Below are 25,973 nucleotides of genomic sequence, written 5' to 3'. Positions count from 1 at the left end.
AGTTTGAATAAATTTAATTGATTTTTTTTGAGTATTGTCTTTTCATAATTTAGTTTATTTAAACAAAATAACTTCTTTTTCATTTTGGTGCTTTAAAATGGTTTGATATATTCCTAGTTTTTCAATATTGCGATATTTTGAGAATGAAATATTGTCCAGAGAAGCATTTGTTATAGTGGAAATTAACGGGAGGAAAAAAAGTCTCCAAAAGACACAATGTGCTTTGTGGAAGGGTCAGGGATGATGAGGACACATCCGTGGATACCATCAATCTGCCACACTTAACAAGCCTACGCCTGCCACAGGGCATTTGCGCTCTCTGTGTTTCCTCCTTTAACCAGCATGTGGGGTAAGCAAGGTGGAGGCTATGACTCTGTTTTATACATGAAGTAAATGCATTCCACAGAAAATAGGTGATTTCGGCCAGGCACGGTGGCTCACGCCTGTAATCCCAGCACTTTGGGAGGCCGAGGCAGGAGGATCACTTGAGGTTGGGGGTTTGAGACCAGCCTGGCCAACATGGTGAAACCTCATCCCTACTAAAAATACAAAAATTACCTGGGCATGGTGGCAGGGCCTGTAATTCCAGCTACTGGGAAGGCTGAGGCAGAAGAATCACTTGAACCCAGGAGGTGAAGGTTGCAGTGAGCTGAGATCTCATCACCGCACACTCCAGCCTGGTGACACAGCGAGACTCCATCTCAGAAAAAAAAAAAAAAAAAGTATGTGATTTGTTTCTGGTTAGAGAATAAGCAAATAGCCAGCCTGGACCTGGATGAGGCAGGAAACGCAATGCCCCGGACCGTGTGTTCTGTAGGTTTACGTGTGTATGTATGGACAGAAAAATAAACCTTCCTTTATTTGTACATAGCGGCAGCTACCAGATTGGAATTCAATTCACAAAGAGAAAAATACAAAAAAATCTACCTGTCTATTAAAGGATAATGTTTAGCAGAGGGTGAGAAAAGCCAGAAGTATGTACAGACAGAAAAATAAACCCTTCTTTATTCGTACATAGCTGCAGCTACTAGATTGGAATTCACTTCACAAAGAGAAAAATACAAGCCAATAAATACTTGAGAACTACGTGATCTGACATCTCAGAGAGTGTGGGCTGGAGAGGCCTGGTACACTGGAGATGCCCACTACACTGGAGACGCCCACTACCCTGGAGACACCCACTACACTGGGGTCCAGTGGCCGGCGAGTGAGGGGACCTGTCTCACATGGGTGAGGGCTGCAGCACACACAATACCCAGATGTTACCAAGGGCACACGCAGATGGCATAATTGGTGAGAAATCAGAAACAGGACACAAGTTACAGGAGGAAAGAAAAAGAGGCTGGGGCCTGTGGCCCAGGCCTGGAAGTCAGAGAACTCTGAAGGGCTTTGCGGGAACGAAGCCTCGGGATTAAGCAGGTAGACATTCGCCTCCTGAAAACCCACGGGCGGGAGAGCCGAGCGGCAAAACAACCGGAGGAAGTGAGCAGCTGCCGAGCAAGCGTGACTCCACACAAGGACGCAGGAGCCACAGGAAGGGGCCGTCAGAGCCACCCAACCTGGAAACATGAGTGCAGAGGCAGGCTCGGGCCCTGCACGGCACACGCTTTCCAAACTCCAAAAAGACTGCCTGTTGATATGCACTGTGGATATCAATCGTGTGCACAGTTCCGTCAGCTGGCCCAGACATGCTTTCAGGCCCAGTTCTGTTCTGCAGTCCGTGGCATTTTGATAATACACTTCTCCAAAAAAACAAAACAACAACCTCTGTTTCAGAACATAGGATGTTTTGAAGGTTATATTCTTGGCATTTAGAAAAGAGTAAACAGCCTCTTAGCTTTTGGACTGTGACTAAAATCACAGTTTTTTTTTTTTTTTTTGGAAGTTGGTTTCCAGGCAAAAGATGAATTACTCTGCACCAGAGTAAAAAATTACTTTTGATTGCCACACTTCTAAAATATATGAAAGGATGACCATCAATCATGTAAAAGATATTTGTAAAATGGCCGTAGTTAGATACGAATGTAACTTGAACAAACACAGTATCTACTTGTCTATTAAGGGATAATGTTGAGCAGGGGATGAGAAAAGCCAGAAGTTTAGGATTTAGAGACATGCAAAAGTACTAAGAAAGGAGACTGAATAGGAAACATGGAAGGAGATGGAAGCAAAGAGAGAGAAAAAGAATGAGAGAACGGGAGAGAGAGAGAGAGATTGAGAGACAGAGAGAGGGGATGTACCTCTAAAGTCGGGTAAGGATCTTGGCCCCAGGGGCTGAAACTAGAGTGATTCATTGTTATGGGCTGAATTGTGTCTGCCCAAAATTTGTATGTTGATGTCTTAACCCTCAGTAACTCAGGATGAGACTGTATTTGGAGATGGGGCCTTGAAAAAGACAAGTTAAAATGATGCCACTGGGGCTGGGTGCAGTGGCTCACACCTGTAATCCCAGCACTTTGGGAAGCCAAAGCAGGAGGATCGCTTGAGCCCCGGAGTTTGAGACTATCCTGGGCAACACAGGCAGACCCCATCTCTACCAAAAAAAAAAAAAAAAACCTGGGCATTGTGGCATGCACCTGTAGTTCCAGCTACTTGGGAGGCTGAGGCAGGAGAATCACTTCAGCCAGAGAGGCTGAGGCTGCAGTAAGCTGTGATCATGATACTGCACTCCAGCCTGGGTGATAGAGCGAGACACTGTTTCAAAAAAATAAATAAAAGCAAATAAAACTATGCCATTGGGTGAGCCCTAATCCAATCTGACTGGTATCCTTAGAGAAGAGAACATTTGGACACACACAGAGACACCAGGGATGTGTGTGCATGGAGGAAAGGCCACGTGAGGTCACAGGAAGAAGGCAGCTGTCTGCAAGCCCAGGAGAGAGGCCTCAGGGGAAACCAACGCTGCCGATACCCCATCTTAGACCTCCAGCCTCCAGAACTGAGAGACAATGCGTGTTGTTTGAAGCCACCCAGCCTGTAGTATTTTGCGATGGCAGCCCAAGCAAACTAACATGTTTATCACAACCCCATGGAGGAGGGTGTGGGGTTTCCCCACAGTGGAGCCCTAGGCTTGTCCTGCCACGTATGACTCCACCACAGGGCGGGTAAGTTCTAGCACAGACGCTGCCCCTGCTTCCTCCGCATTCCCCAGGCCGTCCTTGTTTCACACTCTTCCTTAACCCTCTTCTTCGGGGATCACCTGCAAGTCTCCTGGAGCCCGCGTGTTAGCACGGCGTGGGGTTCCAGCCTCCTCCGATCACAGCTCAGCTCCTACCACCTCTTCCTCCCCAGAATCGCACACGGCGCCTGGCGCAGCTCCATGAACACCAGAGTGGGACATTACGGTTACACTGTGCTCACTTTGTCAAATAAAAGATGGAGTCGTTTGACGTCTTTAACGCCCTTTGAGCACATGAGCAGACAGAGTGATCATGAGATGTACCTGGGAGAGGAGATGACAGGGACGGGGGCTTGGGCCCCACTGCCGGGCGCTGCCAGGGACTCTTGAAGCAGGACAAGGAGGCACTGGGGAGGGAGGGTCTAAGAGGGGTGCCCGGAGAGACTGTGCCCACAGTGGTGGCTTGGGGTGGCTTTGGGTAGCCTGGATTTTTCACACGAGCCAGGGAAGTCAAGTGGGTAAGTCCAGTTAGAGTTCCCATTTCCTCGTGAACTGTACGTCTGCTAACAGCAAGGAGCGGGAATGCCGAGGGTGACCAAACGACGCTGCCAGGGCAGATGCTGGAGGCTGAGACATCAACCCAGGTGCCCCAGCTGCGTGGAAGGGGGTGTGAGCCTGACGCCGCCCTCCCTGGAAACCTGTCCACAGACCTGGACCACACCACAGTGTCTGTGTGCCTGGATTCTTACCTAAGACCCATTTCTCAGACAGATACTTGACTGTTGCTTTCTTCTTTCCACTGTAGGGCCCGATGACGATGCTGGCCTGGCGGGGGACTTGGCTGACCCGGCCTCCGCACAGATGGACTAGTTCACAGAGCTTGGCCACTGGGGGGCTGCTGGCAGGCGAGACAAACATCACTGGCTGGTCGGCAAAGAGGGTTCCGCGGTACGGCCCTGCAGACAAGTGGCACTCACTTCGGCACAGCTGTGGGGCGGACAGAGATAGAATTACAGAGGTGGGACCACTCCAGTCTCCATAGCGTAGGCGAACTGTTGCAGTTTACTTCCTTTTTTATGAAAAGAATAGACTGAATGTAAGGCTGCCATGCTCCTGTGAATTTTGAATTCTGAGAATCCAGAGAAGATGATGACATTAATGACATAAAACTGACATTTTCTGAAGTAGCCATGCGTAAAACTCCAAGGAAACAAATTAGAAAAAAAAAAAGTGTAGGCCTTTGAATTATTCCAAAGCCTCAAACAAAATATTGAAAAGCAACTGTTGGCACAGCAGGGCCATAGCTAGGCTGAACTCTCACTAAAGTAACTTGGTGACGTGTGCAAGTGACGGCAAGATTCTAATGCACTGCAAATGCCGGCTGTGCTGGAAGAGCGTCATTCAATCCAGCGCGCTCCAGGCTCTTGGCAGAAAGGGACTTTTATAGGATCTAAGAAATGCTGTAAATCCAATACCATGGTTTGGAAGGGGAAAGGGAGAGTGAGGCAATGCAAAAGTAGAATTCCTAGAGCCATTCCCGAAACACGCTGGGTTTGGGGGAGAGAGGTGTCTCGAGATTGTTTCAATGAGCTGTTGGGAAACATTTCAGAAGCAGGGATGTGAAGCTGCTCTGCTTCTCATTCTGGCAATGTGTGGTCATCTGGTTGACTCAGAGGACTGCAGGAAGGCCCAGTTATTCTGAACACGCATTTTCCTAACCACGGGTTGGTAAAGACTTCTTGAGTGTACACACCCTGCGACATGCTATGGGTTATGTGCCATCCACGTTTTGTTTTGCATATTTTCCCTGCTTATTTTTCCTACAATATCTGAAATTAATGGTTCACACAAATTACAGATTTGAGGGGATGTATTTCGGGGAAGAGATGAAGGGGCCTTCTCAGAGGAGTATAACCTGGGGTGGGGTGAGGTCGGGGTCCTCTCAGTCAGGGGCAGCAGGCAAGGCTGACGTCGGAGGCAGGGGTAGGGTGGAGGTTGGGGGAAGAGCAGCAAAGGGTAAATTCCACAGCCCACATCACTCACAAAATCAGAGAAACAGTGAACTATTCTTCTGCTAGGTTTTCCTACTACTATAATATTTAACAAAAGAGGTTCCTACTGTGAAAATGTAGCTCCAGCATCAATGGAGTAGATCCAGTACACTTATATATGCTCATGGAATTTGCTTTTTCTCTTCCCTTGTGTTGAATTTTATAGCATAATAAACACCGAGCCTCAGCAGCTTTCATGTGCCTTGCAGGAGACAGTGGCAGCAGGGGCAAATGATTCTTCCTGGATGGTGACTTTGTGAGTATTTTTGGCAATATATCCTGCGAGATAGGCAGTAGAAAGGGCTATTGATTTAATTTGCAGACAAAGAGACTGAGCTGATGCAAGGCAAGAGATTTGCTTTGGCAAATGGCGAGTCACACTGCAAGAAAAAGCCATGGTCTCTAGCATCACGGGGCCAAGCTGCATGGAAATGGAATCAAGAAAGAGTGTCTTTCATTTTAAAGTAGGACACACATACATTCAAAAAGTTAATTATGAAAGTATTTGGCCTGGCGTGGTGGCTCACACCTGTAATCCCAGCACTTTGGGAGGCTGAGGCGGGCAGATCACAAGGTCAGGAGATCAAGATCATCCTGGCTAACATGGTGAAACCCTGTCTCTACTAAAAATACAAAAAATTAGCCAGGCGTGGTGGTGGGCGCCTGTAGTCCCAGCTACTCGGGAGGCTGAGGCAGGAGAATGGTGTGAACCCGGGAGGTGGAGCTTGCAGTGAGCTGAGATTGTGCCACTGCACTCCAGCCTGGGCAATAAGAGCAACACTCCATCTAAAGAAAAAAAAGGCTGGGCGCAGTGGCTCACGCCTGTAATCCCAGCACTTTGGGAGGCTGAGGTGAGTGGATCACTTGAGGTCAGGAGTTCGAGACCGGTCTGACCAACATGGAAAAACCCCATCTCTACTAAAAATACAAAAACTAGCCGAGCATTTTGGTAGGCGCCTGTAATCCCAGCTACTCGGGAGGCTGAGGCAGGAGAATCGCTTGAATCTGGGAGGTGGAGGTGGCAGTGAGCAGAGATGGTGCCACTGCGCTCCAGCCTGGGTGACACAGCAGGACTGTGTCTCAAAAAATAAAACAAAAAAGTATTTGATTGTTGAAGCAATACGGAAGGGTATCAAGTAAAAAGGGGCTTTTCCTGTTAGACACTGTTGTCTGTGTCTTCTTTATTGGCAGAACAAAGACTTCTTCTGGGGGGCACCGATCTCCACCTGGCCATGTCTTCAAGCCCAAGGAGAAGTCCCAGGATTGGTCTGAGCTAATCACGGTGATCGCAATACAAATGCCTGCGCTAAGCATGGCACAGCTGGCCTCAATCCTGGCCAATGCAACCTGAGAATCAACTGCTGGTGGGATTCTGGGGGAGTTTTTCTCACTTTTATAAACAGATGCATAAGCAGAAATACTTCTCTTTGCTGGACACTGTCATGTCTAATGTGACGCCTGGATCACTGAAGACCCCAGAGGCCACGGGACACGCTGAAAATGGCCCAGTGGGAAGGCGGAAAGCCTTGGGTCCTGAAAAACACTTCTAAGTCACTGACGGACCAAACTGAAATCATCCTTTATTTTGGTCTTTTCATGTCAGAAAAAAAACCCCTAAATTCTTTAAGTGACTTTTTTGTTAAGTTTTTGTTTCTAGAAGCCCCAAATATCCTAATAATAATAATTTTAAATAATCCACCTATTTTTGGAAATAGCTTGTTCATCATTGAGATTATGAATAATAGATCAGTTCTCACCCCAGCCTTCCCCGCCATTTACCAGAGTTAACAACTGTGAAGAATTCTCTGTGTATTTTTTAAAATTCTGTAAAATGCACACACAACACACACACACATTTATGATAATGGTTGTTCTTAACCAAAAACTGAGATCAAATCTCTATCTCACTATATGGATAAGCAGTAAATAAACCTTTTTGTAATGCAGTAGAAAAGGAAATCAACCTCTGGAATGTTTAGGATGTGACTTCCGTAGCTAGTTTCTTTGTGCCGTGACACTGCCTTCAGAATTCTGATCTTGGCCAATTTTCCTATCCAGCAAATAAAGCACCATTTCCCCAACACTGGTACATTTTAAAAAGTTAGCTGTGAATTATAAGCTGCAAACATTAGATGCAGCAGGCGGTGTTCTCACTGTGTCACCATTGGCTCTCGCCAAGGAGCCTGTGTGTTAAATGGAGATCAAGGCGGAAAGCCTCAAAGGCACAAATTCTGAAGTCAACTTGCTGTTTATTATTTTCATGGATTTTTCAATACCCTTGGTAATTGCAATTTACAGCAATGTGCTCTAAACTCTAACTTCAGCTGGGCAAAGTGGCTAACACCTGTAATCCCAGCACTTTGGGAGGCTGAGGTAGTTGGATTGCTTAAGCCCAGGAGTTTGAGACCAGCCTGGGCAACATAGGGAGACCCCATCTAGATAGATAGAAAGATAGATAGATAGATAGATAGATAGATAGATAGATAGATAGACAGACAGACAGACAGACAGACAGACAGACAGACAGACAGACAGACAGACATAGATAAGCAAGCCCGGCACGGTGTCGCATTCCTATAGTTCCGGCTACTTGGGAGGCTGAGGTGGGAGGATCACTTGAGCCCAGGAAGTTGAGGCTGCAGTGAACTGTGATTGTGACCCTGCACTCCAGCCTGGGTGACAGAGCGAGACCCTGTCTCAAAACAATACAACTCCCCACCCCCAACAAAAACCAATGATTCTAATTTAATTGCAAACCTTTACACACACACACACACACACACACATGCACACACCCCAGAAACAGGAGTGCGTGCAGGACATGTGGAGGGGACAGGCGTAAGTTGGGGAACGATGGCTGGGTGGCATCGTGCTGTTTTATTTTTGTTGTTACCTCAGTGAAAACCTCAGATATAACCAGGCTCATCTATTTATATATTGACCCAGAAGTTTCTAGCTAAAAAATGTTAAAAGATAATTTTTTAAAAATCATAACTTTTGGGAAGCTGAGGCAGAAGAATGGTGTGAACCTGGGAGGAGGTGCTTGCAGTGAGCCGAGATTGCGCCACTGTACTCCAGCCTGGGTGATAGAACGAGATTCCATCTCAAAAAAAAAAACAAAAAAAACAAAAAAAACACAACCCCCCCCCCCCCAACCAAAAAACCCATAACTTTCATACAGGTATAAAATAAACACAGTGTATTCATTTTACTTAACTCAGATGCTATAACTGGTTCAAAGGACAATCTGAAGAACACATTTAATGATTAGGAATACTGATATAAACTCGCTAATGGACAAAAAATGTTGGCTTTCCTACAAGGTAGGAAGCATTCCCTCTACCAGACAGAATTCATTTCCTGCCCATAGACAAGCGCATTTGCATTGCCAGCAGCCATTTACAACTTATGAAGCTGTAAAACAGCTCCCAAGCAATGAAGGCTGCAAGCAGATAAGCTGGCAGGCCGTGAGCAGGCCTCAAATGGAGTTTTACAGTGAAGCACAAATGTTCCCCTACAGAACCCAAGATGTCTCTTTAAAAGAAATCATGAAAGAAGAGGGGATTAAGTGGAGTTTATGGACTGCTCCAGGGTTAAGTGACCTCCAAAATAAACAACAGGACTGCTCAGTAGTCAGAGTGAATTTTGGGTGGGGTTTGAAAGAGTTCCAGCTTTCTTCTGCTAATGGTGACATAAAATGTTCATTTCATACCCATGCATATACACTGATGTATACATGTAGTTGAGGAGGCAGTGGCAGAAGCCAGAAGGCTTTCTCTGCCATGAGCTCCTCCTAGGAGCCCTGGGTTGCAGAGGGTGAGGACTGCTAGGAAAGTCTGTCAGTTAAGGCTGAAGGGACATTAGCTTTGCCTTAAACCACATTGGCTGTGCTTGCGTTTGTGTCTTCACCTGATTTAATGGGTTTTAGCTCACACTCTCCAAATCTATTTACCTCCAAGTCAGTTAAGGCAGACTGTATTGTTGACAAAGCTAAGCAGAACAGAATTTCCCCATGGCTTCTAGCTTCAAGGAATCCCAGCTATTTATCCATCACCAAGAAATGAAGCCCCATGGGTGGTTGATGGTTCATTTACTCCAGCCCAGGGTGTTGGATTTCAATTAGTGCATTCGCTTTTCCCTCTAGGTAGAGCTCACCCTTTAAAGTCACTCCTTGGCTCGCTAACAGTTTTAAGATGCACTTTCCCATCTCAACAACGATACAGTGTCTTACAGGGCTGTAGTTCTCATTCACAGCATTCTTCCTCTGAGTGGTCCAGGAAATACTCACAGGCCTTACAGTCAAGTCACCTTAGATTTAAAGTACGGAATACGCGAAACCTTCCTAACTGGTAAAGCGCTCAGTAATGCAAGCTCTGGGTGCAACTCAGTGGTCCTTAGTATAGTCAGAGTTATGCGATCATCAGCACAATCTACTCACACCCTCCTCAAGGTATTAAATAAATATTTCAGAATCCATAATGCAGCCAATCTCATTAATAACTTTATTGAATCCTGTAGCCCAGCACTCAGGGGTTCTCTAAAACCCTGCCCCGCCTTCCCCTCCAATTGCGGTGCCCACTGTCTCTTTTAAATAGACTCTGTCCTCATCAAGCCTGTTCTCTGTCCCCCAAATATGCCATATCATTCCTTAATGCATGCATTTTTTCCCCAGTTCCCTACAATCTTATAATTAGTGGTTACACTAATCTATATGTGTGTTTAAACTCATAGAATTGTATACAAAAAAGTCAACTGTACTGTGTACACACATTTAAAAGATAAAATGTGTTCTTTTAACGCTTACATTGGTCTACTTTCCATTTTTTCTTGGATCCTGGCAAGGCCTTCCTGTGCTTCCTAAGACATAAAATCCTCCTCCCAGCACCTGCCTCCTGCCCCCAACTCAGGGCTGAGCCACAGAATCAGCGCACTCATCCCCACATCACCCCCTGCAGAAGGACCTGCACATTCGTTTGTTGTGTCGTTAAGTGAACCCATTTCATTGTGAGTATCAGGCTAAGTTCTGAGGATGCAAAAATGCAGGGACATGGTCTTTGCTTCCTCAGGACACCCTAGAAGTTACAGACATTTCATGGACAGGAAAGTGGGAGCCTGAGTAGGCTTGGGGCATTTAGGGAGGACTTCCTGATGGTGGCATGTGACATGGAGTCGTGAGCAGAAAGACAGTTCCTCATGGAAAGCACACAGGAGCCCCTCAGGTCCTGAGACCTGGGTGTCTGAAGACTCACGGCACGTGTGAATGCAGCCCAGGGTCACTAGGAGTGAGGGGCGAGGGGATTGGCAGGCAATAATTGCAAGAGCTAACTTGCTAAAACATTTACATGCACGCCAACTGATGAGGTGTGGACCAGACTGTTCGTGCTTACGCAGTGTGAGTGCGGTTACTGGGGACCTTAGAAACCTGAGCAGACAAGGCCATGGGGGGATCCGTGTGTTAGGAGGCTCACTATGCAGACAACGTGGAGGACAGATGGAGGGGTTGAGATCAGGAAGACCCAAGAAAAAGGGATGGAGTAGGGTGGGGTATGGGGTTGGGGAAGGGAGGGAGATTCAAGACAGAATGAAGTCAAACTCACCAGGAATCCAGTAATGTGACTGGCTTCCTGTGTGCAAATGGGGAGGTGAACACTAAGATACCACAGGGGCCACACAGGCATTTGTAAGAAAGCTCAGCTGTCGAGGTTTTGAGGTTTCCGATGAATAATCCATCTTTTTTTCCCCAGGTTCAATACCAACCGAGAGGCAGATATAGGCATTGAACTACAGAGACAAGTCACGTTGATTATTCATAAGGCTGCCTGCAGATTGGGCGTTAGGCCAACGGACATGTGTGTTTGCTAATCTCCTCTGATGACTTAGAAAGACCACCCACCAAGCCACATGGGCACTGGACAAAGGGCCTGCCTCCACGCAGGGAGGGACAAGAGGGGGCGAGAAGGCAGGCTTTTTCCAGGAGGCAGTACGTAGTTGTGATAAGATTTGATTAAGTTGGTCTTCCTCTGGAGGAGATGGGGGTGAGGGGAGGAGGCGCCAGCCTGGCAGCGGAAAGCTATAAAGGAGGCAGGCCCCTCACCACCCATGGGAGGAGGTAGGCATCTGAAACCTGGGGCACCTGACCGTCTTCCATCGTGAGTCCTGTCCAAGCGGCCAAGCTTTGGTGAAAGCCCTGGCTCTGCACAACCGTCTCCAAAAGCAGATCCTAGTGCTGATCATTGCAAAGAGGTGAAGGCAGACCCAGAGGCCACCATTTGGAAAAACAAAACATTTTTAGGAGTTTAACCTTCTAAAATAATTCTCAGTGTAGAGTTACACGTGACAATGTGGCCTGCACTGAGCCCATCAAAGTCGGCATTAACTGGTCTTTGGCACCGGGGAGAAGTACAAACGATGTCTGCAGCCCCTGGACCTTAGAAAAACCAGAGAAATAGGAACGGAGCACACCATTAACTATTCTGGTAATCACTTCAATCCCATAAAAATAAAAAAGGTCTTCAGATGGGGAAGTCATGAAGGCTCCTGAAACTCTGCATCAAGCCTTCTCCGTTGGCAATCAAAAACATCCCTGCTCCTGGCTGCCACCTCAAAGCATCCTGTTCCCTGGCCCTCCACAAGCCAGCTCCAAACCCTGTGCTGCCAGACGGGGGTGCCCACTTCAACCTCGCTGTTACTGTCCTTCCTCTCGGCCCTGATGACTCTGTCTCTATCTCCATCACTGATCCTGTCCCACTTCCTGGAAGTCTCAGGACGTCCACAGGTGGCCCTTCCAACCCCCTCACCCCCCAGTCCCTTGGGCTCCTCTCTCCCCGGGGAACTGCAGAATCCCTTGTAGCTTCCTCCGTAGCTGCCACTTCCCACCTTGTCTGCAGCCCCAGGCCCCTGCCCAGCGGATGCGACTGACTCCCGCCTTCACCCCTCCATGTCCCAGCCCCTAAACAGCACACAGCCCACCACCCTCCGTGACTCCCTGGCCCTTCTCTCCATGTCGGACTGAGTCAAACCACAACCCGGGTTAAATTCAGATGCCGAGCTTCTCTGGACCGGCATCGCCACGGGTGAATCTGGCTGGTGTGCTAGTCCCCTGACCGTTGGCCGTGTGGCCCTCCGTGTTTCTAACCACTGTTTCTACCCGGCTCGTCCTCTCCTCCTCACTGCCCATTCCCGTCTGCCTGGCCTTCAGCCTATAAGCCCTTTCTCACGCTCAGTCATGGCTCCCCACTGAGGACAGTGGAGTAACAGAGATGTCTCCTGCTCTCTGGCACCTGCTGCAGGCCTGCCTTCCTCAGAACCCTAGGCTGCTGGAGAGGAACCCCCATATGGAAGGCCGATCCCCCAGCAGGCCAACCCCATTCCTGTCGCCTTCTCAAGGACACACTCCATCACGTCTTCCTTCTGTCCTGTTTGTCATGTTTTGGCTCAAAACAGTCACAACGACAAACAACAAAAATGCTGTTATTTCTCCCATCCTGCAAACCCCTTCCCTCTTCACTTCCTTTGCATCTTTTTGTAACAAAACTTCTTGAAAGAGTGGCGCACGCCCACCAAACTCACACCCTCTGCCTTTGCTTCCACCACACCCACGAAATTGCGGGGTTCACAGGCGGTTCTCAGTCCTCTTCTCGGAGGCACCACCAGCTGGGAGAAGGAGCAGGACATGGAAAGTGCAGATAGCAAAAGCAGGTGAAGCGGCGATGTGAGCGGAGGAGGCGCCCAGAACACCAGGCCAGGCAGGGGAGGTCGGAACAGAGGCAGGCCAGCCAGCTGGGCAGAGAGAGCCGAAGCAGGTCCTCAACCAGCGGTGCCGGACCCAGTGGGGATCAGGAAGCCCAGGGTGGAGGCTGCAGGGATGAGGACATGCACTGAGCGGGGCAGGCACTGGTGCTGAAGAGCACGGGTCGGGGAGGATGTGGATTAGCCAGGTCGCAGAGGTAATGGAGAAAGGGGTAGCCCTCAAAAGACAGGCAGCAGCACTGCCAGGCGGCACGTGGAGAAGGATGAAAGCCTCAGAACAACTCTCCAGCTGGGGCAGAAGAGTTATCACGCCCGGGAAGTGGGCTGGCTGGGGAGGAGAGGAGGTTGGCCTTGGGGAACGGGGGCTTGGCTTAAACAGGCAGAATGTGATGGGGCAGCTAGTCACCAAATGAGGCAGAGTGAAGGGGTGACACTGTGCTATAATGAGAAATATGTATTTGGTTTCTGCCCCGGGTTCCTAGCACTGAGCCCCTGAAACCCTTGGAATTCCCCGAGCGATGCAGGCAGAACGTCCTTCATCATTTATCTCAAGCCCTTTCCAACCCTACCTGCGTGTATGCTAATGAGGTGGCTCCTGGAGGCTGGGGGCTGAGTGCCAGAGGAACGTGCCCAATCTTTGGAGGGATGAAACTTTCAGCCCCACCCCGGCAAGGTCTGGGGTTCACTCAATGGCCAATGATTTCATCAGTCCTGCCTATGTAATGAAGCTCCTTAAAAATCCCGACGTTAGGCCGGGCGCGGTGGCTCACGCCTGTAATCCCAGCACTTTGGGAGGCCGAGGCGGGCAGATCACGAGGTCGGGAGATCGAGACCATCCTGGCTAACACGGTGAAACCCCGTCTCTGCTAAAAATACAAAAAATTAGCCGAGCGTGGTGGCGGGCGCCTGTAGTCCCAGCTACTCGGGAGGCTGAGGCAGGAGAATGGCGTGAACCCGGGAGGCGGAGTTTGCAGTGAGCTGAGATGGTGCCACTGCACTCCAGCCTGGGAGACACAGCGAGACTCTGTCTTTAAAAAAAAAAAAAAAAATCCTGACGTTAAAGGGTTCAGGAGCCTTGGGGTTGAACACACCCTGGTGCAGGAGGTGATGCCCCCTGAGAGGGCATGGCAGCTCCATATGCCCTGCTCCCCGGCCCAGGACCCTGTGCATCTCTTCTCTGGCTGTTCATTCACATCCTTTCAAAATATCGTTTGTGATGAATTGGTCAATGTTAAGTGTTTCTCTGAGTTTTGTGAGCTGCTGTAGCAAGTTACAAATCCCAGGAGGGGTTTGTGGCAACCCCCGATTTACCGCTGGTCAGTTAGAACGGGGACCTGGGACAAGCAATTGGCATGGGTAGGGGGGCAGGCTTGTGGGGCTGAGTCCTTCACCTGCTAACTCCAGGCAGGTGGTGCCACAATTGGATTGTAGGACACTCAGCTGGTGTCCGCAGTGAACTGCAGAATTGTTTGGCGTGAAAAAAACCCATACATTTGGTGTCAGAAGTGTTTTTCTCTCTGAGTGTGTGTGTGTGTGTGTGTGTAGCAACAGTAGTAGCAGTAGCAGGAGTAGGAAAAACAGGAGTTTGTTTTCTTTTAGGGGAACAGTTCTGCGTGCAGCTTGCGGCTGGAGAGGGGTCTGGGAGGCATCTGAGCAGAGGTGACAAGCAAAGCCACAAGGGCATGTATTCATTTTTTCCTAAATTTGCAGTTCAAAAGTTCCAAGTTTCAATTTTGTAATATGAAACATTGTCAGTGAAACAGTTCTTGAAAGAACAAGAAAGGTTTTTTTTTTTTTTTTTTTCTGGAAGAAAAATCAGCATCTTATGTTCTTAGTTTTAAGGAAATGGGCATGAAGTTGTCTCGAGTGTATGAAGACAGTTCTGTCAACTTCTGGCCTGGGAGACCCCCGGGCTCTGGGAAAGTAGAGATAACAGACTTGAAAACCCATCCTTCTCTTGGAAGTGGGCTTAGGGGTCTGTACTTTCTAAGCAGAATGATTATAGTTTTTCATCATGGGGGAAAAGAAAGCCTTAAACTAGGGAGCTAAAAAGAAAGAAGATAGATGCTGTTCTTTTTCCTCTCCCTGAGCAATTTTGTCACTGTAGAAAGGAAACAGACTGGAGGAAGATTATGGCTTTTGCTAAGAGTCGAACTAGAAAGGCTGGAAAGAGCAGCACACAATGACAGTTGACGCCAGACTCTGGGATGGTTGGAAGAAGTAGTGAGATTTAAGGTAAGTTATAAAAGGATATTCTAATCAGTAGCCAACAACATGGCTTGAACAGGTTAAGTAAAAGTTAAATGTCATAAATGAAGACACCTGATTGTAACTTAGAGTTTGTCTAAAATCAAGGTGGCTCGTGTTTTCCAAACCGCCTTCTGTCCCCATCCCAGCTCTTGCAAAAGAGAAGAGGGCTCAGTGGCAACCCAGCCCCACACATCTGCATCTATTTAAGAGAACCAGAAGCATGAGCATTTAACAGTCTGTCAACGGAGACAAGAAGATGTCAAAGCAAGGAGACTCTCAAGGCCAGTAAAAATAGCGAACATGACTTAGAGGGTCCTTACGGCTCTTGGCAGTAAAGGCCTCAGGCAAAACCATGTGTTGTCAGGCCTGGGAGTATGGTTTATATAATCGGCCTTGCTTTTAATACTGAGATGTTTTAGGATGTTTCAGAAATAAAAGTTGAGGGAACTGCCAAAGAACTTATCCAGACAAAAAAGGAGGTGATGGCAGAGGAGGGGTGTATTAAGGCAACCATGAACTGCACCCCCCTCGCCCTCTGTGGTTTACCTGGCAATGTGTGTGTGGGGGGCGGGCATTGCTTTGATAATGAGATTCCCGGCAAAAATAAAATCTATGATGTTGTCAAAGAGGATGGCAGGCGAGGCCTGGGAAATGAGAAGTGGCTCACTCTCCCGGGACATCCTCCTCAAATTCTTATTTTATGCGAAAAGTAAAAGTGCATCAGGATAATCGCTCCCGGCTTAGCTTTTCCAAAAGCCACATACAAATGGGACTTTCTGTTCTCCATGACGAACTAGCAGTTAAAAGAAGGCGGAATGTATTTTTTTCCCCTGACTTTCGCTGAAGGCGATTCAGACAACTGACACTGGAACTCAATGAGCGCCAAACTTGGATTTTTTTAAAGCATCATTTGAGGTTTTTTTCTTTTAAGGCTACATAAGTGATGGGAACATAATCGTCTTGGGAATCCACAAATAACTTTTTAAAAAGTCATAAATCTGGATTTCATGCCTCATAGTTTTCAACAACTGCGACAAATATGTTAAAACTCGAACGTGGTAGGTTTCTGTCCCCGATAGTGGGCACACGCTGATGCTCTGGGTCTCGTCCATGCGCTTTGGTGGTAACTGCGTGAACTAGTCAGCAGCATGCTGCCGAGATGCCTTGGTTGCTTTTCACTGTCGTTTTTCAATATTACGATAAAATGCACAGGGAAAGAACTATACAAGTTATAGAAACTTTGATTTCATCCTTAAAAAATGGTCTGATAGGTGGCATAGAAATTTGTAAACCTTATGATAACACGAAAGCAGGTCCACAATGTCATTGAAAGTTGGGGTTTTAGGCAAGAATTTGGGCAGGGCCACCCCCCAGCAACTCTGCAGTATTCTGTGGGTCTTCATGCTTCAGAGGAGAAGCTCAACCTAGCTGTGCATTCTCATCGCCTGGGAAGCTGTTAGAATGTTGTTTTAGGGGCCCCACCCCACGCTAATTAAGTCAGAACACGTGATGGAGGGTGGTGAGGCCTAGGCATTAGTGATTGTTAAAGCTCCCTAGGTGAAGCTAATGGGCTGCTCAGGCTGAGAAAAGATTTTACCATGCCCGTGGTTCTCAAACTTGACTGCTAGGGCAGTCACCCGGGGAGTTTGAAACAATTCCAGTTGCTGAAGCCCCAACTCCGAGCATTCTGATTGAAGTATACGAGGTTTGGCAGGAGTAGCAGGAGTGACAAAAATCTCCCCAGACGATTCCAATGACAGTAAAGGACCGAATGAGAATCACGGAGGCTCACAAGAGCAAGCGGGTCCATATCTCTAACAATAATCTTACATCTGTCAGTGAGCACTTAGCAAGTGAGCCCTGCTGCCCTGCACTGACCACAGGAAAAGAAAATAGAGTCCCTGAGTCCCTGTTCTAACAAGCTTGAAGGTTAGGACAAGAAATCAGGGCAGCAAATGCAGTGTCAAGTCTAACAATTAGAAAGACACCCAGTGAAAGATGAGCTTCCTTTTCGATGGATACAGTGCTACAATTCTCAACACATTTCTCTTTTGCGATTGCCTTTAGGCCGACGTCTGCCTTTCCTCTCCTACTCACCTGTGAGCACCTCAACACCTGCTCAGCCCCCCTGCCACCAGCCGGTAAGCACGGGCAGGTGAGGCCTGGCATTGTTTTCACTGTGCTTAGCTCATCAGGGTCCGGGCAGGCCGTGCAACCTCTCCCACCCTCGCACGTGAGTCAGCTCTGTCTGCCTTTCCTGGTTTGCTCTCCAGTTCCTCTGCTGAGGCTGGAGTCCTGCTGTGGGCTCCAGCTCACCTTGCTGGAGGTGAGCACTCCCCTCAGCCCCCGCCAATCCTCACCTCCTGGGGGTGGATCAAAAACACTATTCCAAATGGTTGGTCTGGCCTTTCCCAGCTCCACCCACTTCTTGGGGGTGAATGGATCACTTTATTGCCAAACAAATCCGGGCCTGGTAGGTGTATTAGTCCGTTTTCATGCTGCTGATAAAGACATACCCAAGACTGGGTACTTTATAAAGAGAAAGAAGTTTAATGGTCTCACAGTTCCACCTGCCTGGGGAGGCCTCACAATCATGGCAGAAGGTGGACAGCACGTCTTACATGGCAGCAGACAAGGGAGAAAAATGGGAAGCAAGCGAAAGGGGTTTCCCCTTATTCACCATCAGATCTCATGAGACTTATTCACTACCATGAGAACTGTATGGGGGAAAACTGCCCCCACGATTCAATTATCCCCACTGGTTCCCTCCCATAACACGTGGGAATTGTGGGAGCTACAATTCAAGATGAGATTTGAGTAGGGACACAGCCAAACCATATCAGTAGGGAAGGAAAGATTTCTTTCCTCACCCATTGCTAGGTTCATGGCTGGGGCCCTTCCCTGTAACAAAAGAGTAACAAGAGGAAAGCAGGCACACATATTTAGTATGTGTTTCATGTGACTCAGGAGTTATCACAAGGAAAGGAAGACCCAAAGAAACAGGCAAACTTGGGTATTTTGTACTTAGGTTTGATGATGAGTGAATAGTGGTGGAGGAGGTGATTAGACAAACTGGGAGTGAGCTAATGGTGATAAACCGGGGTCACTGAGAAAGGCCTGTTTGTTCTGATTCTTCTCTGTGCTCTGTGTCTTCAGAGACAAGGATGTTCCTTTCCTCCAAGTATTGGGAAAGACTCTCCCAAATGAGGATCTTATAACCTGCCCCAGGGGAGAAGGGCAAGGAGGGGAACGTGAGAGGGGCCTTCCTGCTTTTGCGATTTTCTGAAATGCCAAGGTGCTATAAATGGGGACAATGTGTCCTGAACACCATCAGCCTCTTGGTTTCCAAATGCATTAGTCTGTTTTCATACTGCTGATAAAGACATACCCAAGACTGGGCAATTTACAAAAGAAAGAGGTTTAATGGACTTACAGTTCCACGTGGCTGGGGAGGCCTCACACTCATAGTAGAAGGTGAAAGGCACATCTCACATGGTGGCAAACAAGAGAAGAGAGCTTGTGCAGGGAAACTCCCCCTTATGAAACCATCAGCTCTTGTGACACTTATTCACTATCACGAGAACAGCATGAGAAAGACCTGTCCCTGTGATTCAATTACCTCCCACAACATGTGGGAACTCAAGATGAGATTTGGGTGGGGACATAGCCAAACCATGTCACCTAAGGTTGCTAATGCTTTATTAGTTTTGTTGTGGATGCCACACCTTCTCACATACACCTTCTCACATACACCCTCCTCCTTACTAGAATATCTCCATTCAGCACAGCCTTGCTCCCTGTGTGGGAGAGAGCAGGAAGCAGCACATCCTCCTAACACTCCCTGGTCGACAGGCACTGGTTTATGCTGCAGGACCTAGGGAAGTTCCCTCCAACTAGGACAGGGATCTTGCTTTAATAGAACATGAACACCCACCATATATAGGTTAGGTTTTTAAATGAAGCCTTTATTCAAAGCCATGGTTTGGTTCAAGATGTATAAAATGCAACACGGACTGTTGTGAATTTTCAAGTGGAATTGGAATGAATTGTATCTGATTTCTCAAAAGCTTTTTACTCTCTTCTTTTGAGAGTTGCTAGATGTTTTAGATATATTATTTTATGTGAGAGTAAATGGAAACAACCTCATCATTTCAAGGCTTCAGTAATTTGTTTTGCCTTATAATCAGGCATATTCTTCAAAGTATGAACAAAGTACTCTCCAGAATCTTGCAACACTTTGGGACTTAGCAATTTAATGTCTGCCTATAGGAGCCACTGAACTTATCAAAAGCTTTACAACTTATTCACAATTTTTTTATTAAAACAAAACTTACCAATGTGGATTTAGTTTTTTAAACAAGCAAACTGGCTTTAAAAAATTTTTACAAAGCCAGGCATGGTGGCTCATGCCTGTAATCCCAGCACTTTGGGGGGCCAAGGGGGGTAGATCACTTGAGGTCAGGCATTCGAGACCAGCCTGGCCAACATGGTGAAACCCATCTTTACTAAAAATACAAAAATTAGTTGGGCATGGTGGCAAACACCTGTAATCCCAGCTACTTGGGAGTCTGAGGCACGAGAATTGCTTGAACCTGGGAGGTGGAGGTTGCAGTGAGCTGAGATCGTGCCACTTCACTCCAGCCTGGGTGACAGAGTGAGACTCTGTCTCATAAAAAAAAAAAAAATAAAAATAATGTCTGTGATTCATAGAACTTAAAAACAAAATTTGATCTCTTGGCTTCCTTCTGGGGAAGGCCCAGACCAGCAGCCACTGACTTCATCCCTGCTTAGAGTCTAGAGTCCAGCTACTATGTGGTCTGGCTACTCAAAGCACAGTATTGTTATTTCATAAGACAGTAGAGGTTTACAGTTACATCTTGGTTTAAGGACATATTGTTCATTTCCATGATTTATTTGCTGCGGAGTCTTTGGTCCGAAATGCAAACTCCCATAGCATGACACTTTTCTGCTTTTGGGGAATGCATCCGAATGAAAGGCAAGGACTCCATGCTCTAGTTACAAAACTTACCCCTGGGTGAAACAAGCTTTTTTGCAAAGAGTGTGAGTCCCAAGCGAACAGGAGTACAGGCAGGGAGGAGAGAAAGGGCAGTGACAAGCTCACAGGAAGGACAGATTCTAGCTGGATATCAACTTTTGGAAAAAAGAATATAAAATTCCCCAACATGAGTAACCATTCCAGATTCAGGGACCCAATAAGAGCGGGGCTGGGTGTCAGGAGACCTGGCCTCTTTCTGGGTCCCCAAGCACCTGCTGTGGGACCAGGACCACTGAGACTCACAGGGAGAGGTCAGGCGACAAGGAGGGACATAGGGTCCTGTTGGGGTGACCTGACTTCTCTAGTCCTTAGTTCTTCCCCTATGAAATGAAGGGATGGCACCGAACAATTTCCTGATTTTCTTTCCTTTTGAAAGTGTTTGATTCTGTGGTTCCTTCTGATCTTCTTGCTGTTACTCTTCCTTACTTAGCGACTCAATTTCCCCCCAGCTAATTTCAAAAGCTTCTATTGTACTTAAGTTGGTAATTCTAAGAAGTTTTGTTCATAGTATAAAAGTAGGCTGGGCCGGATGTGGTGGCTCACACCTGTAATCCCAGCACTTTGGGAGGCCGAGGCAGGCAGATCACCTGAGGTCAGGAATTCGAGACCAGTCTGGCCAACATGGTGAAACCCTGTCTCTACTACAAATACAAAAACTAGCCAGGCGTGGTGGCACACGCCTATAGTCCTAGCTACTTAGGAGGCTGAGGCAGGAGAATCACTTGAGCCTGAAAGGCAGAGATTGCAGTGAGCCGAGTTTGCGCCACTGCACTTCAGCCTGGGCGACAGAGTGAGACTCTGTCTCAAAACAACAACAACCACAGCAAACGTAGGCTGGAGAATTCTGACATGTGCCCTCACATTCCACTGTATTTTGACCGACCCAAGCAAAGAGTCTTGGAGGTTTGTTAGGGAATGTTTAATTTTAAAAATTCATCATTCGGGTACTGGAGTCTACAACAGAGATCTGATCTGAATAACCTAGTTTCTACTTCTCGGTCAAAAGCTCTTCTGTTGGCTGGAATGTGGCAGGCCATTGGGTGAAGCACATTGCTGGCCTCCAGGGCTGAGACCAGGGCTCCGTGGAGAAGCTGTGTCTGGGATGGCTCCACGGAGGGGCTGTGGCTCCTTCCAGTGCAACCCTGGAAGGCCACTTGGCTGCGGCCTATGACAGCATGGGGGCTGAGCTAGGTGAGACAGGGAAGGTCCAAGATCAGGCTCCAGTCCCCATCACTCTGCCACCAGCAGAGTGTGCCTGTTTCCTACTGGCCAGGGTGTGTGTGTGGATCAAAGGAGACATATGTCACAGACAGGTTTAAAAAAAAAAAAAAAAGGTCAAAGTGAATAAAATAATTTGTTGAATACTGATTTTTAATCTTGTAAAAATAACTCTGATCTCTTCACCAAATTATTTTTGAAACTGACTTGCAAATCAAGCATTGTAAAAAGCACATTTATTTCATGGGAATCGGGTCCCTTAGTAGACCTGCTTTTTAATGTAAGATGGAATTGTAGCATACAGAGTATTGACATGATGTGAAGTTCAGAGAATGCAAGTGGCAGTTTCAGAGTTCGTTGCTAAGTCCCAGTTTGGATCCTCTTCTTAAAACCTTGCAGAACCTACTTTCTGATTATTTATCTGAAACCAAGCTCAGCCTTATGAATAAGGAGTGCCTATGTAACTTACTGAAAGCAGGAAGGTACTTCCATTCCCAGATTCCCATCCCATACTTCCTTGCTGCTACCTTCCACATCATCAGTTATATCCTAAAATGCAAATGGTCCTGGGGAGAGAATGCATTAGCTAAATTCATATAAAGGCATAAACGCTCCACAGGATCATTTTCGAGCAAAGTGTATGTGTTTAACTTTTAAAATCAACTTTACTGAGGTATAATTTAAGAATGATGAAATGTAAAAATTTTGATGATTTTGACACATTGAAGTAATAACACCTCAATCAAAATATAGAGTATTTCCGTCATCCCAAAAAGTTCACTCATGCCCCTTTGCATTCCATTGCCACTCCACCCCTGGACAATCACCAGTGAGAAAACTGAAGACAAAACTGAGCTGGCCCTTCTGAAACTATTCATGTTAATGGGACTAAGAAAATAAGCACATTCCTATGAGCCCCAAGACCTCAGAGACATGGATGGATACTAAAGCAGAGTCCGGCGGTAGACGTTGATCACTTTCTGATTTGACTTTTCTTAAAAAATCATTTTTGGGGAAACTGAGAAAATACAGGCTGAAAACTAATGTTTGGGGGAGAATGGCAAAAAGTGCAAGCAATGATGTCAGGAGACTGATGCCCTGGGTTTTATAGTACACCGGCCACACACACACACATGGATGCACACTCATGGGCACACACATGCGCCTATGTACACAGACACACATGCACACACAAATATACATATATTTTTTTTTCTATTTTAAGACCAGACTTGCCAGGCCATATTTAGTTTATTGCATCTCTTTAAATAGCCAAAATGAAATAAAATCTGAAAACACAAAGCAAATATGCTTCCGAGAGTGGGGAGGTCAGAACAGGAGCAGAGTTAAAAAGAGTAAAATATGCAGAGTTGGGCCAAGAGGTGACTAAGAGGAAAGGAGATGATAAGATCTGTCACAAATACCTGGAGGTTGTAAACAACAAGGAAAGCGACAAACCCAACCAGCCAACAACAAAGGGTGACCAGGAATTTGCTGTGTATTAAAGAAAGGAAATGAACCAAAAGGCAAGCAGCCTTCCCCGCTTTGGGGCTCTGAGTGGGAGAGCACAGCCCAGCCGCCGCCACTCAGCCCCACACCCTCCCTTCCATCCATTCCTCCCGCATGCATCCAGATTCTCCACAGAGAGGCTGGGGTCTGGCTCTCCCTCCTATCCTCACAGCCACTGCTGAGGCTCAGGTGTCCTGCGGACACCTCTGGTTGCCAGGCCACTTCCCACTGGGACTCTTGATCCTACCTTCATCTCCCTCCATGTCATTGCCATAGAAATCCACACAGAGTGCAAGGACGGTCCCTCTCCTGCTCCAGCCCCTGCCAGACAAAGTGTGCACCGCCCTGCTCTTGGTGCTTAAGGCTCCCCACGGGCTGCCTCCCACCTCGCTAGCGAGCACCCTTCCTAAGTCTTTCTGTTCAAGGACACTGGTTTTCCCGAGCTTGGCTCTCACCGCACTTGGTGCCTTGCTACTGCCTTCCAGTCCGATTCCATTTAAACTCAGGAAGTTTATGGAGAGCCTTCTGTATTCCATGCAGTGGATTTAAAACTATGAAAAAATTCTTCTGAGCCTGCATTCAGGAAGCTCATCATCTAGCAGAGGAGACATACTTAAAGAATTAATTACTATGGTACATTGATTACCCTTTTTATATGGTAGTATTTATACTGGTGATATAAGAACATTACTAGGAAACCATAAAAGAGGGTGACACTAATTTCTCTAGAAGTTCTGGGGAATGCTTTCCAGAAAAGCTTCTCCTTTAGATGATTAGGAAAGGCTTGTGTGTGTGTGGTGTGGGTATATGTGGTATGTGATTGGGTGTGTGTGTATGTGGTGTGTGTTGTGTGTGGTATGCACTGTGTGTAGTGGCATGTGTATTTAATGTGTGTGTTGTGTGTATGTGTATGTATGGTGTGCATGTGGGTGGGTGGTGTGTATGGTGTGTGTGTTTCTGGTGGGCATGTATGTATGATGTGCATGTGGGGTGTGGGTGTGTGTAGGGGTGTGTGTGTGTGTGTCCCATATGATGGAGGACAGGTAGGGGGTGTCATGGCGGGAGGGAGACTGCCACAGACGTCCGGCTCCCTGCAGGAGGTGAGCAGTCCCGTGCGGGCAGCCGGTATTAGGGCAGGAAGAGCCAGGAGGCAACCAGGTGGCTGGATGGAAGAGGAGGAGGGCAGTTTAAGGAGAGGTCTTGAAGGCTTTGCTCAAAAGTCTGAACTAGAACCTTCAGAGGAGGGAAATGACTAGAAACTGGGAAGCACAGGGTGCCCTGATGAGAACTGTTTTCCACAGATGCACCTGCAAAGACAGCTGAGAGCTGTGACGGTGGAAGCTGCAGGAATAATCCTCTGGAAACTGCAGCTGCTCAGGTGGGCACAGCTGGGAGGTCTAGGGACTCTGTCTCCAGGTGGTGGCTGCAGGGAGGCCTAGGGACAGGTCTCTCATCTCCAGGTGGTGGCTGCAGGGCCACAAAGCCAGCCCCCAGCCCACAGGGAGCCTCAGCTCTCCTTCCTGGGGGACTCCAGTCCCTATTTCCTCCCTTGGTGACCCCGTAATGGCCCTTGTCATCTGCCTCTGCACTGCTGTGTTTAGCGATTCTGAACGGTGCATGGAAGTGTGCTAAGTACTGTGCTCCCGTCTCCTGGGTGAGATGTCTGTCCAGTAGTTCTAGGCAATGTCTCCTCAATGCACTCACCCTTGATGGGAGCCCATAGCTGTAAAGGAACTGAAGGCCTCCAACCTGCCCCCAACGATGGCCTGTGTGCCTCCTGCGTTGCTCAGCTATTGAAACATTGCCACGACCCTCACAGAGGTCCAATCCTTTCACTTCATGGTAGAATCGTTTTGTTCAGTGTTAATTAGACAATAAACTAAAAACTTACCAAATCTTTCAATACAAAGATGTAAGGTTTTTCTCTTGTCACATGTATTGTAAAGTCTCTGCCCCACCTAGGAAGATGTGATGTCACAAGCCTAACCTGCCTCAGTCAGAGGTGTGCTAGAGACACTCAGACTCTGCTGTAAGCTGGAGATGTGCAGCCAAGGGTGGCCAGTGCCACCCCAATCCCCAGTGCTGGGCAATGGTAAACGTATCTGAAGGAGCAGGCTCTTAAATGTCAAAGATGGACACTGTCACTCCCACAGGAATACCAGTTACACCTCCACCTGTGCGCTGAGGGCTACAGGTGGCCAGGCCAGCAACCACGGCCAGCTAGAGAAGGTCTCCCTGCTGGGGACCCTCTCTCCCGTGCTCTCCCCTGGGGGCCCCTGACTAAGCACTATTAGAAGTAGCACACTACTGAGTCTTAAAAATACTGCACTCTTGCCAGGATGAGTAGGTTTTGCAGATTTGACAGCAATGTCCTGGCCTAATCCTTTGGAAAAGGACAAGAAACTCCAACCTGAAGATTTCTGTGTCTCCAGCAACTCAGCTCCAGATATTTCTGTAACTTTTATTTAGCATGAAGCAAACTATTAACCAGCTCCTGTGGGGAAAAGGTTACTTTATTGACCGCTTCCTAGCAAATAGAACATAGAGAAAGAAAACCACAGTACTTTTCCTCTTTGTTAATCTCTAATACAATTCCCCAGAGTAATGGTTACTTTTGAATTAGTAATTGCATTGAAGCAAGTTATTGTTTTTCTTTGGTTTCCCTCATCTTGTACATAATTACAAAAATTGGTATATGGGAGCAAGGAGAGAATTCCCGCTTGCTTTATTTAATCTTGATAGCTGATTTTTAAAAATACACATAATCTCTAATTGAATCTCTCTGTAACTTCCTACCCTCACTACTTTCAAAAAAACAAAATGAAGATAAAAAGTAAATCAAGGGGAAAACTACCAGGAGACTATTTCCAACAACAGATGACTCAACAAGCACCTGAGAATTTGTTGTACTTGTGTGTACTAAGCTTCTGAACTTCCTGTTTCAATAAAATACCAAACAAGTTGTGTTTCCTTTACAAATAAGCTATTACATCAAGCCCTGTTCCTATAATTTCAGGTTTTT

General features: G+C 47.2%; 1 protein-coding gene across 4 annotated transcripts in view; it reads right to left on the bottom strand.

Annotated features, from left to right (window-relative positions):
- Positions 1 to 25,973, bottom strand: part of MCPH1 (microcephalin 1) — a 239,172-nt gene that overhangs the window by 17,949 nt on the left and 195,250 nt on the right. For 2 of the 4 annotated variants that reach the window (XM_031013790.3, XM_055349786.2), the window contains exon 13: positions 3,868 to 4,105. The exons of 1 other annotated variant lie outside the window; for it this stretch is intronic. In XM_031013790.3, coding sequence (XP_030869650.1) covers positions 3,868 to 4,105 — 238 coding nt within the window. Of the gene's footprint in view, positions 1 to 558; positions 701 to 3,867; positions 4,106 to 25,973 lie in introns of all 4 variants that reach the window. One more of the 4 variants, XM_031013789.3, reaches the window with a different exon arrangement.

The sequence above is a fragment of the Gorilla gorilla genome, chromosome 7 (genome assembly GCF_029281585.2).
Source record: "Gorilla gorilla gorilla isolate KB3781 chromosome 7, NHGRI_mGorGor1-v2.1_pri, whole genome shotgun sequence".
NCBI lineage: Eukaryota > Metazoa > Chordata > Mammalia > Primates > Hominidae > Gorilla > Gorilla gorilla.
Note: the sequence above shows the minus strand (reverse complement) of the source record. Positions and strands in the feature narration are given on the sequence as shown.